Source organism: Pleurodeles waltl, chromosome 12, assembly GCF_031143425.1.
Source record: "Pleurodeles waltl isolate 20211129_DDA chromosome 12, aPleWal1.hap1.20221129, whole genome shotgun sequence".
Classification (NCBI taxonomy): domain Eukaryota; kingdom Metazoa; phylum Chordata; class Amphibia; order Caudata; family Salamandridae; genus Pleurodeles; species Pleurodeles waltl.
The window spans coordinates 604,721,751-604,737,656 of NC_090451.1; the positions used below are offsets into that span (position 1 = coordinate 604,721,751).

The 15,906-nt window shown below is 45.2% G+C and overlaps 1 protein-coding gene across 1 annotated transcript in view; it reads right to left on the reverse strand.

Moving 5' to 3' along the window:
* The window catches only part of SH2D2A (SH2 domain containing 2A), a 90,948-nt gene extending 77,176 nt beyond the window's left edge, over window positions 1-13,772 (reverse strand). Inside the window, exon 1 of the mRNA XM_069217850.1 lies at window positions 13,642-13,772. Within this exon, the coding sequence (XP_069073951.1) occupies window positions 13,642-13,693 (52 nt within the window). The 5' untranslated portion in view covers window positions 13,694-13,772. The remainder of the gene's footprint in view (window positions 1-13,641) is intronic.
* Between the last annotated feature and the right edge of the window lie 2,134 nt (window positions 13,773-15,906).

Here is a 15,906-nt window from a genome sequence, read left to right on the forward strand (position 1 = left end):
GCATACTCTTTGTAGAATTCACCTACAAGACCATCCACCCCAGGGGCCTTACCATTAGGTACAGTGTGTATGGCTTCCTTAACCTCTTCAATTGTGATTTGGCACACTAAATACTCCCGCTGTCCCAGAGAGAGCCAAGCTCGCACAGATATCTCAGCCTCTGAGGCCAATGTATATGTTTCATATAATTGTGCATACTAATCTGTACAGGTGGTAAGGGTCTGTGATGTGTTATGGCAGAAAGTACTGGCAGAGATCTTGATTGCTGCAATATGTGGGTGCACTCTGGGGTGTGACAGTTTGGCTGTCAGACAACGTCCCTGTCGGCCACCCTCTCCATATGATAATGCCACATGGCGCTTCAAGAGAAAACACACATCTTGTGCTGCCTCCTCTTTGATTTCCCTCACTTGGTCCTTAATAGCTGCCAAGATACATGAGTCAAGTGAGGCGTCATATGCGACTTCAAGGGTCCTAATGATTTTTCCTATATTCTTCAGCTGTTTGCGTAGGACCTTCAGCACTCCAGTGTGCGTGCCAATACAGAATCCTCATGTGGTTACCTTAAAGCCTTCCCAAAGGGTGCCCACCCCCTCGACCAGAACCTTGTTATTTTCAAAGTATTCTATAACTGCTGTACGCAGATCATTTCTGAATATGGGGTCTTGCAGCGTCATAGTCTGAAAATGGCAGGCAAATGAGGGTGGGATATAAGCAGGCATTTTCACCACCATTTTCACTGGGGTGTGGTCTGACAGCGTTCGTGGCAAATGACATATGTTTCCTGCCCAGTTACCGACCGCCCAAGATCCTAACCAGTATTCTAGTTGGGAAAATGTGCCATGAACAAACGAGGTAAAAGTGCCCTCCCTTACTGGGGTATCTCAGGCGCCACAAGTCCACCATCCCATGGTCCTCCACGCCATCTCGAATCACCTGTACAGTATGTTTCCCCTGCCACTAATCAGAGGCAGATCCATCCTTTGTCGGGTCAAGATATGTGTTTAAATCGCCCCCCCCAGGAGGATGGCTGCTGACTGGGCCACCTGTGTGCAACGCCACACTTGTTTTTAGATTAAGGGATTGTCAAGATTCCATATGTACATGTTCACCAGAACAATGGGCATGTCGCACAGCAGGCCCTGAACCACCACCCAGTGCCCCAGTCATCTGTGTCAGATTGTGTGAGAGTAAACGGCTCTCCCTTTCACACTAAGAGCAATACCCCTCGACAGTATGTTAAGTAGGAAGATGCTATTCTAATTCCCACCAAGTGCATCCCAGTAGCTCTCATAGTGAATCTTGTGAGGTGACTCTCCTGCAGGAGGACAATCTGGACATTCTGTTTATCTATATAGGTCAGTACCTGCCTCGTTTTTTGAGGATTGTTAAGTCCTCGTAATTTCCATGTTAAGAATGTAGTGTGCGCTTTGCTAGAAGCCATAGTGTTTGAAACACAACGTGCCTAGTGGATTTCCAGTCTCTGCCACCTCACAATACAATGCATACAAATTGCAAACGGCAGCACATTGAGGATATAACATCAACAAACAGAAATCCCCATCCCTTCCTACTTCAGCATCCCAATCATGTCAAAGACTTTCCCATCTTTAAACATTAACGTTGGACATGTATCCATAGAATCAACCGTGCATTGCATATCAACAAACATTACACAGTAAATCAGTAGAACTTGGGGTTGTGCCGATGTGGGTGACAACTAGGAGCACCATCAACCTACTAGTATGTGGATCTGCGGGAGAACCAATAAGCCACCGGCTACGTAATGTCACTGGAAGTCCTGCTGCACCAAGGGACCGAACCCCCCAACAACTAGCAAAACAGTACCTCAGCAAGACCTACTATTGTTAATCACCCCATGCCAGTTGCATAAAGGAGTTATGGACTCAGCACCTGGTACAGGGACCAAATGTTGGGTTTCAGAATGGTGCATTCCACAGGCAGCTGATTCCGTTGCAAAAACAGGACTCTAAGCTAATCATCAGGTTTGTCAAGCTTGGACTCAGGTGGCTTCCAACATTTAAAATCTGGTGATGCCTTGGTTTAGCCAAGATTTGGTGATTCTCCGTGGTCGATTCGCAACTGTGCTGGGTATAGTATGGCATATGGGATCTCCAGTTGTCCTAGCTTCTTTTTTACTCTTAAGTATTCTTTATGCACTGCTTGTGCCGTTCCTGTGAAGTCTGGAAAGAAAGCTGCCTTGTAGCCTTTATACTTAACGGTCTTTTTCTCCCGGGCAAGGAGGAGTATGGTGTTCCATTCCTGGTAGTTAAGGAGCCTCACTATAATGGGACGCAGTGGTGCCTACAGCAGGAGTCGAGCCATCAGTGTTCTATGCTACCTCTCCACCACCATCATGGATAACATTTTCCAGACCGAATATCTCTCCGATCGGGGTTTCCACAAAGAGTTCCATTTTACCAGTGTTTGTGGACTCATTCACCCTGGTAATCCTCAGGTTGTTACAATTAGACTGCATTTTTGGCTTGGATCACCACCAGGACCTTTTCCATGTTAAGGCACTTCAACGTCACCACTTGCAGTTCATCTTCAGCTATAGAAATACGTAGTTGTGCCTCGGTTTTCCATATACTCTGCTTGACCAGCTTGGCTGCCATATGGTCCATGCAAATGTTGAGAGTATCTATGTTCTCATCTATAGACTGCAGACTTTGCTGTACAGCCAGCAGTGTGGTCTCCAGCACAGGTGCCCCTCGGGGAGATGGGTCCGGTTCAGGGTCAGATACAGGGTCTGGTTGAGATCTATGGAGATGCCGGACCTCAAAAGTAAGGTGAGATTGTTGCTTATCTGCCTTCCCCAATGCAGCACTCTGTCACAGTTCAGGTCCAGCAAGGAGCAGAGCCAGGGGATCCAGCACATGCGTGGCACAGCAGCGGCTAGAGACCAGTGGCGAGGGTGGGCAGGTGGCTCTAGAGATGCGTCTAGCACACCCTAAGGTTTACTTCACATGACTGTCCGCCTTAGGTTGCCATCAGGCTCTATAGCATGAAAGGTCCTGCAGTCGTCAAGGCCCCACGTTCACACTGGCTCCACTAATATTGGCTCACCCGGGTTCCCCCCCTCCACCAAACATGTGGCCCCTGAAAAACCCAGACATCACATGGTCTTGGTAGGAATAGCGTGCCAGCTCACCAGCATGGAGCGGGCCTCTTTCCGCCAGCCAGTCTATACCAGTGCAAGAGGCACAGGGCTACTTCCTCAGTGATAACTCACTTTGCACTCTCACCCGCAGTCTCATTCAGCGTCTCCATATATGGCCTCCTGTATAGGAGTAGAGGCTTAGCGCTTACCTTAAGTCCCAAGTGCTAGCAGCATTGTGAGCCCAGGTAGAGAATTGGGGCGCAGTGAACACAAACAACAATGCTGCCAATAGAAGCCTCTGGCCTGGGCTGGCGAGAGGCCATATATGCCTGTCAGTCCCAACGCTGCTCAGTGTATGTTACCAGCAACACCAGCTCTTACAGGCTGTTGCTTCTCTCTTCCTCTCGGTCGCTCCTCAATGCGGCCCTGCAGCATGATTCAGGAAGGGCTCACGGCCCTAAGTCACAGGTTGTGCAACCACTCACCCAACCGCCACCACAAGAGGCCAGGGTACGCCGGCTCTTCCTTGGCCTCTGCTCATACCATCAAACCAACATTTGCTGGCAGCAGACATGAGGACAGCCTCACACCACTCCATAGTTCGTGTCTGATGTCACAACAGGGAGGGCCCTGTCAGGAGCTGACTGTGCCCTGCGTTTCAAAAGCTGTCGCCATCTTGGACCAAGCCTGAAAGCACCACATTGAGCAATGTGGAATCGGTCTTAGTGCCCTGCTCCACCTATCTTCGTGCTTCCTGGGGGATAGGTGAGGTCACTGGCTCCCCCAACTCATCAGGCCAGCTATGTACGGTTCAGATGTGGGTCAGAGAACACGATAATGGGCGGATGTTGTGAGTCAGCCGTCAGAGGTACACTAGTGTGCAGACATCTTTCTGTGGGCTCGCTAGTGCCCCACCACTTTGCTACTTGATGGATTGAAACATTATATCCTGGATGTGATTATTAGTGAATTTGAACTGTACATTTATTGGAGAGAATTGAACATTTAGTAGAAACTGTTGATTAACCTTGTAGGGAATTAAGAAGAGGATTGCCTAGGTCCGAGTATGCGACTTTCATCATAGGGTTGTCATTTAGCAGAACACGAGTAGGCTTAACGAAGGCTAAAAAATACTATTGCAAGTTTACATTCGAACTTTGTTGAAGGACAATTGCTTGTTATTTGCTTTGCTCACAATGAAAAGACTGAAAGATACAGTTGCTGTTTTTGCTGCTGCAATTTTCATTTTTACATTTTACCATTTTACCTTTTTACATTTTATTCTTTTTGATTGCGGGTTTGAATTTAGAGAGTGCATGGAGCCTAATAGAAATAGAAGCAGTTTACATAGATACATTTGTATATGAGTGTTAGTTGAGGTAGTTATTTTGATGATTGCAGTGCTTATCAGATTGAGCTAATCTATGCCTTCCAGAACAGGAAACATTAGACTCACAAGTGCCCCGAGTTCCACAGTTCCTATTTATGGTAGAATGCATACACTATATGAAAAGGAAATGCATGTAGCCGGTTCAACAGGAAATCTTTCTTTAAATGTTTATTGAAAATTACTTTACGAGTACATTGACTCAATGGACGCGAATAGCTGTTACGTCTATACACAAATGCCTATATCAGTTAGTGAGGGAACTACATATCTCAGTCTTCCCTTGACATATGGTATTTCATGTATGTGTGAAACTGGGTTGTTGGTTGACTGAGGTGTGAGCCCCGACTAAGCAACAGCCACAATTCCTTGCAGGGTGAACAACAAAAAGTCACTAATTTAACCTGTGCTTAACCCTCGGTAGCTTGGCAGAAGAAACAGTCAGGCTAAACGTATAGGCAATGTGTTAAGTAGTTATGTAATACAGAGACAGCAACACAGTGAAAACACAACACAAAAAAAAAACAATTTAGAAAAAAATATAACTAATTATTGACTTCAAAACCATGAAAATCCAATTAGCAGGACCAGAGCCCTGAATTTTTAAAGTTTAATGTTCAAAATAGCAAGTCCTCAGTTTTGGAAATTGGCCACCTGGGCACCTTTATCACCACAACCAAGGGTCCAGGAATGGATGGAGACCCCTTGGGGGTCCAAGACTCACTCAGGCTGGATCCAGGTGCAGGTTTAAGATGGTGGGAGCCTGTTTTGTCCCTGTGAGTCAGAACAGAAGACCAACTAAACTAGCCCTTGGAGTCACGTCCGAAGTCCTAGTTGTAGGTAGTGATGCAGGGCTCTACAGCAAGGCTGGCCTCTGAAAGTTCCAAGCAGGCTCCAGGCAGCAAAGCAGTTCTTCCAGTTACAGCAGCAGTGCGGCAGAGTGCATAGCAGGTCAGAGCAGCAGGCAGTCCTCTAACAGTCCTTCCACAGGTCCTGTAGTGCACTGAGGAGCAGGTCTGAGAGCCCTATTTGTATACCCTGATGCCCTGCTCCTAGAAGCTGGGTGAAGTTTCGAAGAATGTTCTCTGAAGTTCCAGGAATTTCTTGCCTCCCCTGCCCTGGCTCCTAACTGGCTGCACTGACAATACAGAGACATTATGGGGGTCATTATGACCCTGGCGGTCGGTGATAATGTGGCGGTAGTACCGCCAACAGGCTGGCGGTACATATCTCCACATTATGACATTGGGGAGTTGGCTGCAGCCAAACCACCAATTTACCATACTGACCGCCATGGTGGCAGCAGCCACCGGGCCGGAGATAGGAATCTCCCCTCCGACAGCCGCTATTGTACCAACGGCGGCATCATGACCCTGCCTACCTTCATGGTTTTCGTGGTGTTCACAACGCCACAAAAAACATTGCAGTAGGCCCTACCAGTGACAGGGAATCCTGTCTCACCCATCCCCCACACACTCCCCAGATGCCTCCCACCCCTCCCTCCATCCATGCTCCCCCCTTTATGTCCCCCACCCTCCCCTTTACGCAAACATGCACTCATGCACCATGCACACACACTCACTTACTTACACAGGCATACAGGCATTCTTTCACGCATGCCTCCATACATTCTCGCACACATCCGTACACACATTCACACTGACATGCAGACATGCATTCACATTTCCATTCATACACGCTTTTCACACATGCATACACCCAAGCAAACAACACTATACATACATTTGCATTCACGCACACACTCACATAATAATGCACACCCCCCCCCACACACACACACAACACCCTCCACCCCCTCCCCTGTCGGAAACCCAACATACTTGCATCCACGGGGTCTTCCGGCAGGGGACGGGGCGCTGCTACCGCCAGCAGCGCCCGCCAGCAGAACACCGCCAGGCCGTATTATTTTTCATAATACGGCTGGCGGCGTTCTACGGGCGTGGCGCTGCTGGTGGTGGCAGGGCCACCTTAACACCATCCGCCAGTATGGCCACAGCCGGATTTCTGCCCTTCTTGTGGCAGGAATCCGGCTGTGGTCATTATTTGGAGGACGGATGTTAGGTGCGGCGACAGACTTTTGGCAGGCGTCACTGCGGCGGTAGGCTGCATTTACTGCCATTGTCTTAATGAGGGCCTAAGCCTATTGTGTGGTGGCAGAGCCCAGCCTATTCAGTTGCAAGTGGAGCTGTGCTTAGCTCTGCCCCCATCAAGTGAGTTAATGGCCTATTCAGGGTCTGCTAATCCCCCTATTGTGTGACTGTCTTGGGTGAATTCACAAAGTCCCAGCTGTCAGATACACACCCAGTCATGTGGCCTAAGGCAGATTACAGGCACAGATGGCCATGGGCAGGAAAATGCCAGATTTTAAATGTGGCATTTTCAAATTTGTGGTGATAAATTCGACTTTACCATTAAAGAGGGTTTATCATTACACGTTAATTGGTACCAACCATATATATAATAATATCCTTGTGTGCCTTAGTTGCCATAGGATTGTTCGAGTTATACAAATGTATTGAGATAAAGAGAGCAGAAAAGGGGAGAAGAAAAGAGGAATTTGAGTTTGAGAATAGAAGAAACTTCTATTACATTGACGTTAAGTAGGTAGAGGAATCCAGAAGATCTTACCTGGTACGACCTCAAAGAATCCGATCTGTCTCATTGATATGAGAGATTGTAATCTGATGTGATGGCTTCATTCGTCATCAGAGGGGGGGACTGGTGCAGCTGAGATTTGGCTGCTACCTTTGACAGCACAATGTTGATCTACACGTGACCATGTTGGCATTATATTGTGTGAATTGGTAACAAACTAATTGTAAAGTGGTGCACTAAAAGTCTTTATTGAGGTTTAGTCACTGTAGAATAGTATTTTAATGCACGTGTTACAGCCATGTTACTTGAAATATAGTAATGTAATTAGATTTATTATGTTTCCTTATGATGTTAGAGAATGGCTATTATTGAAACGATAAAGTTGTTCATCATAGATGTGCATTAAATGTTGTAGACTATTGTGGAAAATTGTAGTTTTTCACCATATTTACTGACATTCATTAACACGTTATTTGACTTTTGCAATTTATTGTAACATGAAATTAAACAATATATATTAATGATTACTTTATAAACTAAGGGCGTTATTACAACTTTGGAGGAGGTGTTAATCCGTCCCAAAAGTGACGGTAAAGTGACGGATATACCACCAGCCGTATTACGAGTTCCATAGTATATAATGGATTCGTAAAACGGCTGGTGGTATATCCGTCACTTTTGGGACAGATTAACACCTCCTCCAAAGTTGTAATAACCCCCTAAATGTTTACATTTGTTTACTTATCATGAATAAAGTGTGATTTTTTATTCCTGCTCTAGTTTAGTCGTGCTTAGGCCTACTGGGCCCCAGCTTTACAGAATATGGGAAAGTTGCCTTTTTTTGCAGTCATTTTTTTATAGAAGTAGTTCACATGAAATGTTAATTTGGAAATAGATGTGTTATTGTTTTAGTCATAGAGAGCCTGACAAAGTAACCTTGAGGACAGTACATGGAGAAACAGAGAGCGTGAAGATTGGCTCAATTCGTAATTGTTGCAAAGTTGTATAGGAGAGCAAAGATGGAAACCTTTCCATGACGTTCCATGGAACTTGCCTGGATGTTGCAGATGTCTGTCGTATGATGTGAAGAGATTAGACAGTGAAATCTTCCAATCTATAAGGCATTACCAATGCACTAATCATCATTCACTTTGGACTTTAATTTATCATTTCCAGTTAGCTGCAGTAGGAGAGATCACCTTGACTTTGAGAAATACATACCTCTTTACCCTTGTCCCACACTTTCCCAAATGCTTGCTGAGAGGACTTAGATTTTCTTTCACCCATGAGAAGACTCTCAACCAAGCTTCTGAGATGACCTCTCCTTACCTCTCCTTACCTTTTTATTTGCTTTCTGCCAACATTAGTTAGCTTCATTGGCCTCCAATGTCATTTTTCCAACTTCATTTTGTGCCATATTTCATTTTTACTTTTTGCCCACGTGTTTTGTAGCCCAGCACATCCCAATCAGTCCCTTGTTATCTTTTAGGTATTTCCCACTACTTAGCTAATTTAGATTATTCCTAAAATTCTCAAAAGTTTCAGAGAGTTGGTAAGTGTTTATTGTCAGAGCACCAGATTTTGCTTCTACTGTTTCTATTGCATTAATCAAGTGCTTAGTTTGTCTCGTGTTGATCAGCCTTCAATTCTTTCAACGTTTTGGTCACTCAATGGTGATATTGTATCTTTATAGCTTGGTTTTGAGAATTGTTTACATTAACCTGAGTATTAATTTGTAATTAAACCCTTTAATTTTATTTCTGAAATAGGTTTTCATTATGTGGCCAAATTGGTCATACTGTAAACTAAATGTTGATTGGTTGTAATGTTAAACACTCTTACCCCCTGCTTATGGTGAATAAATATAGCAACCTCGTTAAGAACATACCTAAAATGCCCCACCACCCTTTAAGGGAAGGGAAAAGAGGCCCCTAATTACACTTCATAAATACAGATGCAGAACTATAAGTTTGCTCTTCCTGACAGGTCTTAGTCTGTGCAGTCTCAGAAAGCATTCAGCTTTTGGATTTGAATGAGACAAGAATTCCAGCAAAACTTGAGAATGGCCACGTAATCCTCGACTAGCTGGACTTAGCTGGACTAATGCTAATTGCTTCACACTGTATGATTTGTTAGTGTGTTGTGTCAATCTGGCTAAGCATCAGGTACATCTTTTCAGAAATCACTATTCACTGATCCAATATTTTCGACTTTGGACATTTAATATTACGTTTTTTTTTTTTTTACACCATGCATTGTGCAATTTTGAAAAAAAAAAAAGTAATCATTATATTGTCAATATCCTTCTCAAGGTATCCCTAGAGAATGTTACTATGAATTAAAGAGCATAATTACATTTAGGCCCTCATTACGACTTTGGCGGTCAATTCCATTGACCACCAAAGCCTAACCCGCCATTCGACTGCCAGTGCTGGCGGTCAGCAGGCTGCCATATTACAAGTGGTGGCTGCTCACTGCCATTTTTGAGGTGAAGAGAAGCCATCATTCGTTCTGGCAGTTGGCGGTGCAGAGGCTGTTACCTTGCCGGCACCGCCACGCCAGCAGGACTGCGCCTACCGTATTACGAGCCTTAATATGGCTCTGTGGTGTCCTGCTGGCGTGGTGGTGGTGGAGACGGAAGACTGCCAGGACCCATCCCCTCCCAGACGTCCTCCTCGACGGAAGAGGTGAGTGAGCGTCCGAAAGAGGTGGCGCCGGGGCCTCTAGAGCATTTCGGTGCATGTGAGTTTTCGGAGGGGGTGCTTAATGTGTGCATATCTGACAGTGTATGCGTATGTGTGTGTGCGTGTGCGTGTATGGGGGTGTCTGTATGGATGAATGCGAGTGAGTGGGTGTGTCCGAGTGCATGTATGTGTATGCTGAATGGGTGTGTATGTGAATACATGCACACGTGAAGGGGTGGGAGGGTGCCTGTGAGTGTATGGATGGGTGGGGGGGATGTGTGGTGACGTGTGTGTACTGGCGACAGGAATGAAGATTCCTGTCGCCGGGTGCATGACCGCCAGGCTTTTCATGGCAGGATGACTGCCACGGAAAGCCTGGTGGTATGCAACTTTGTAATCCGGACGGCAGCCTGAGGCCTGCCGCTGGATTGGAGGAGGTCACCGCCGGCTGCGGTGGTGCAACCGCACCGGCGGGCCAGGTGTAGTTGTAGAGGTTTGGCTTCAGCCAAACCCCACAACTCGTAATACGGCGGTCTTACCACCGGCTCCACGGTGGTGAGACCGCCAAGGCAAGTCTGGCGGTCTCAAGACTGCCAGACTCATAATGAGGCCCTTAGTGACTACATAATAATTTCCTTTAATTTGCATACATGTACCACTGTCTAGTTTCACTGGACTAATGCAACCAACAAAGCACAAAGCTATAATTGCTGATGGGGCTCATTAATTAACATGGCCCTCGCAGTTCAACAGCCAATAATTCTGTGGAAAATGTAGAGTTGAACGAGGAATTACTAAACTTCCTGGTAATACCTCATTACTCAGGTGATTCTCTGGGTTTAACATCGAATCCATGTTAATTCCGCACCATACTGTTAACTCTGGGGATGCTGAACTAAAACCTCTGCATCCAAGGACCATATAATGAGGCTGTCTGTGGGGTCTGATCAAAGGCTCTGCACATGCAATGTGGCCAAGAATTCATCTGGGTCACTATCTTTTTGTGTGTAACACCATCAACCGGAGCTCCTACGTATAATGCATTTTGTTATGCATGTCTTCCATAGGAAGCCTCTTTTGTTTACCGCAGATTCTAAGGCCCATGTTTAAGAAAAAGTGGTGCATCAGCTCAGACGTGCCACTTTTCTAGCGCTCCCCTACCAGCACCTAACGACACCATGGTTGTGCTGTATTTATAATACTATTGTGGTCGTTAGCACAATAGTGTCAACATTTTTGACATTATTGTTGGGCAGTGCTACACCAGCATCAAAAATGTTCACACTAGCGCAGCAAAGTGCAAGGAGGTCCATAGGTTACTATGGAGTGTCATTTTAAAGCCTGCTCTGAGCAGGCATTAAAAATTGTACCACAAATGGAGCAGTGAAATCTTTAAAATTTCACTGTGCCATTTTTGCGGGCCTCCTAGTGCCGGAATGCCCCCTTGCATACATTATGCCTTGCAAGGGGTTACAAAGTGGCACAATGCGTGCATTGCACCACTTTGTAAATATGGCGCATCAGAAAAGTCACTTTAGTGCCTCCTTATCATCAAAACAATGTCGCTATGGCGGCGCTAAGGTGGCGCTAGGGGCTCCTAAATATGTCCCTAATAGCAGTCGATAACAAAATTTGTTACCTACTGTTGCTAGGCCATAAAGGAGGATTCATTTTTTGGGATCTTGACTTATTTTTCATCATCAGACTTTCACCCATAGTATGTGAAAGAAAGCAGCAAAGGGGAGAAAGGAGGAAAGGAAAGGCACGAAAATAGTGACAGATGGACAAAGCAGGGGTGAAAATAATGTGCATGAAGAGATAAAAAGTGTAGGGTGATGTAAGAAAGAGACATGATGTGGAATCAAAGCTAGTCAGTCTTGGTGTTCAACAACTTTGGCATGTGTCAGTGCTGGCAGAAGGCGCCAAATAAAATGTGTGAGCCCCTAAACCAATGTTTTCCCAAATTAAACACTGCTTAAATATTATCCATAGAAGGAGGTCTGAATAAAGAGATTATATGAGAATGCAAACTTCACCAACATTAAAGCTGCACAATTGACTGTGATTGAAATCAGGTTTAGTCGCCAAGCATTCTCTCATCTGTGCACCTCAAATTTCCCAAGGCAGAAAAATCTAACAATCATAAGGAAACTAACGTAGGCTTCTTGTTTACCTTCATACCAACTGAAACAAGCTTTGGCAAAAGCTAATAGGACTGGTTTTCGTAGGCTGGTGCAATAGTAAATTTCTTACACTTTGTTATTGTAAGAATATGCCACAAAAGGACAAAAGAAAACAAATGCAGCTGTCACATGCATGCATTAAAAGTGTTAAATTTACAAAACATTTCACTAATAAAGCTGTTTTATTAGTAATTTTTATATAAAGTCACCTCAGTTGTTACATGCATTATATTATTGTTTGTGAAGGAAAACAAAATAAATCACCAGCTAACCAAGCTTGCACCCACATTGCAGACAGCTGCAATGTTGCAATATCAGTTAAGCACTTAAGAACTTTGAAAAGGAGGCAGAAAATAAATCACTATCTAAGTAGACAAAAAGAAGCGTGGGTACAATAAATAGCTGCTTATATAGAAATAACTAAAATGAAAAAAGATACTTGGAGCCATGTTTATCAATGAAGAGAAAGTGACTATTTTAGGTGGATGCCACCAATGTGAAAAGGCTTTCTGCAGGTGGAGGTAGTCGGTAAAGTGGGCTGACCCTCTGCCCCATTCTGTATGAGGTGGGGCAGGAAGCAAAATTTGAGTGACAATTCAACAAATGAACGGATGGCGTCTGCTGATCAAAACCTCCACTATGTATGTATACTAAGTATGAAACTGTTTGAAAAACAATAGGTTCAACAACTAAAGTTGTCTCAAAGGCCAGAGCTAAAAAGCAACTTCCGAATGCTTTAAAGCAATTCAATACATCAAGAGCCTTCTACTAATGATCCAGCGGTCCAAACAACCAATGTTTTTATCTTACTACCCAACTAATGGGCTTTATCTTAAATAAAGTGAATTTGAAAGAAATGGTTGGAAAAAGAATGCATGGTACTAAGGACGCCCTCTTGACCACGGATCACATTAGCTCAGTGGGTCAATGTGCCCGCTCCGGAGCAACATATACAGCCTACGGGTCACATGTTCATAGCTTCGAGGTTGATGAAATAGCTGCTATTCAGTGAGTAATAATTATTTCTAAACCTTCTGTAATTTGAAAACCTTTGAAATAGAAACCTAACCAAAAGCAGCAGAGAAATGTTCATTTAGTGACGTTTCAATTAAATTACAATTATCGCCGACATGGTTTTCATACTGGAGAGGCAGGAGGCAGAAGCAATATATTTTCTAACTAAGGGCCAGATGTACTAAGCTCATGCACTGCCCATGTGTCATCCAAGGCAACACAAGGGCTTAAGTGAGAGTTACTGAGCCAGGCAAAGCCACCTTGCCTGGCTAGGTGCTTCTTTGAAAATTCAGAGTAATCAAGGCAGCTCAAAATTGCTGCTTTGCGTTGCTCTGTGTTGGGAAGGTGTTCGATGGGTGGAACCAGGGCGTTCCAATGTATCCAACCATGGATTTCGATGCAATACCAGATTTCCTGATATAGCGTCATAATGGGACACCTTCCCAACAGGTTCATAACAAAGAGAAATATATTCATTTCTCCTCGTTTATTTCTCTTTCTATGTGTTCTACATTCTGTAGCACACATAGGGAGAGAAAAATGCCTCCAAGGCTTGTTTATGTGCAGGAAGGGGCCCCCCTACTTTACAAACACAATTCCTCTACGTACCCCCATCCGGTGGAGTACCCCTACCTTTCTTGGGGTCCTGTTTGAAGTCCATGCCTATGGGGCGATCTCTCAGCATGCAACCAACGAGTCCAGGACGCTGCCACCCGCGCAGTGCCCCTAGTAGCGTGTGAGTCGAAATGTTTCACGGTTCTGCCACCTCAGAGCTGTTGTTTCAACTTTTTCCACAGCCAGCAGCAGACAGGATGTGAAAAGGAACCCACAGCAACAAACTGAAGTTGCAAATCGACAAACCCAGCTTTGAACTAAGAAAGGTTAAAATCTGAGAATCTTCTTTGAGAAGTGACGTCATGGAAATAGAAGTGCCGAAGACACGGCATTTTTTTCACTTTGAGGTTTTTCAAGGGAGCTAACAAACATTGCAATTCAACCGTGGTAAAACTTCAGACTCGCACCCTGATCGCCATCTAATGTAGGTTGTGTTCTTCAAGAATTTCATTCTCTAATTAGGACATGCAAACGTTTTAAACGAGGCCTTACAATGAAATAAATACCAGCTCTTGGCGGTAATGTCGTTGTTTTTCAGTCAAAGAAATAAAGAAGCATTGGCAAAGCATACAAGATTTTCTAAAATGGAAAACTGCACGCAAACAAAAACATCCACAAATGCCGAAAGGCAGCGTGGGTCTGATTTAGACTGTGGCACAGGGGACATCACTTCTCCATCGGGGAGGGACTTACCCATCCGTCAGGCTGATGGAATTCCCTCTGCTCTATTAAGGGTCGGGGCTGAAGCACAGCAATGGGGAACGAGGTTTCTGTTGGCAGATGCCTCCCACGTGTTCACAGGCGTGTCTGCCAACATGCCTGCTGAAAAGCAACTTATCAACAACGTCAAACTACAAAACACACTCCTCAAACTACACAAACATTACCATGCACAACATGAAATACCAGCAACAGACCTACATCAGCTTCTCTTAAAATGTCTGGAAGAAGACAACCTAGGTTCCCCAAAAATTAGTTAACTTTTATGGTGGATGAGATAGTTAAGGTTAAACCCCAGTTGATATGAGGCGGAGTCAAGGGATCATTGACACAATATTGTGGTGTAAAATATAGTTTAATAAAAGTTTAATATATAAATCCAATATAAAGTAAACACATTGCACTACATATACTACTATATGTAGATATAGAATGTATAATGGAACAACGAATGCTGGAGCCATGCATGCCTGAACAACGTGGTCGGAACAACGATTGCGTTGTCACCACAAGTGCCTTTACCACGCATGCCTTTACAACAATTTTTCGTTGTGAAAGCATGCCTATTAAAGGTATGTGTGGGAACGGCATGCGTGGTTCTAGCATGCGGCGCCCCCAACTGCCCTAAGGCCGAGAAGTACCCCACCACTAATACTAAAACTACCCCACCACTAAAACAAAACCACACCTGATACCTCCCACCCACCCTGAGCCCTAAACCCTTCCCGACCTCCCTCGACCCACCCTAAAAACAACCGAACCCCCCCGCCCCTAAAAGAACCCCAACCCTGATCCTCTCACCCCACCCCCAAAAAACAAACTACCCGATTCCCCTACACCTAAAAAACAAAAGTGCCCAATCCCCCACCGCCCCTAAAAGCAAAAGTACCCTGATCCCCCATCTCCCCTTAAAAACCTAACTACCCTGACCCCCCACCCCCAAAAACCAACCTACCCTGACCCCAGCACCCAAAAACCAAACTACACCGACCACCCCACCCCCAAAAACCAACCTGCCCCGACCCCCGCCCCCAAAAAACAAACTACCCCGATCCCCCACCCCAAAAAAACAAACTACCCTGACCTCCAATCCCCAAAAACCAAACTACCCGACCCCCCACCCCAATGACCAAACTATCACAGTCCCCCACCCCCAAAAAACAAACTACCCTGATCCCCCACCCCCAAAAAACAAATTACCTTGCCCACCCCCAAAAACAAAAGTACTCCGACCTCCCAAAACAAAAGTACCCTGACCCCCATCCCCAAAAACCTAACTACACGATCCTCCCGCCCCCACCTCCAAAAACCAAACCACCCCTAGCCCCCACCCCCAAAAACCAAATTACCCCACCCCACCCAAAAACAAAAGTACCGACCCTCCAAAACAAAACTACCCTGACCCCCCACCCGCCCCTAAAAACAGAACTGCCCCGATCCCTACCGCCCCTAAAAATCAGAACTACCCCGATCCCCCCACCCCTGCCCCTAAACAAAAAACTACCCCGTCCCAAGCTCTTAATCCGCCCCACCCCTAAAAACTACCCGCCCCAAGGCTGCCTT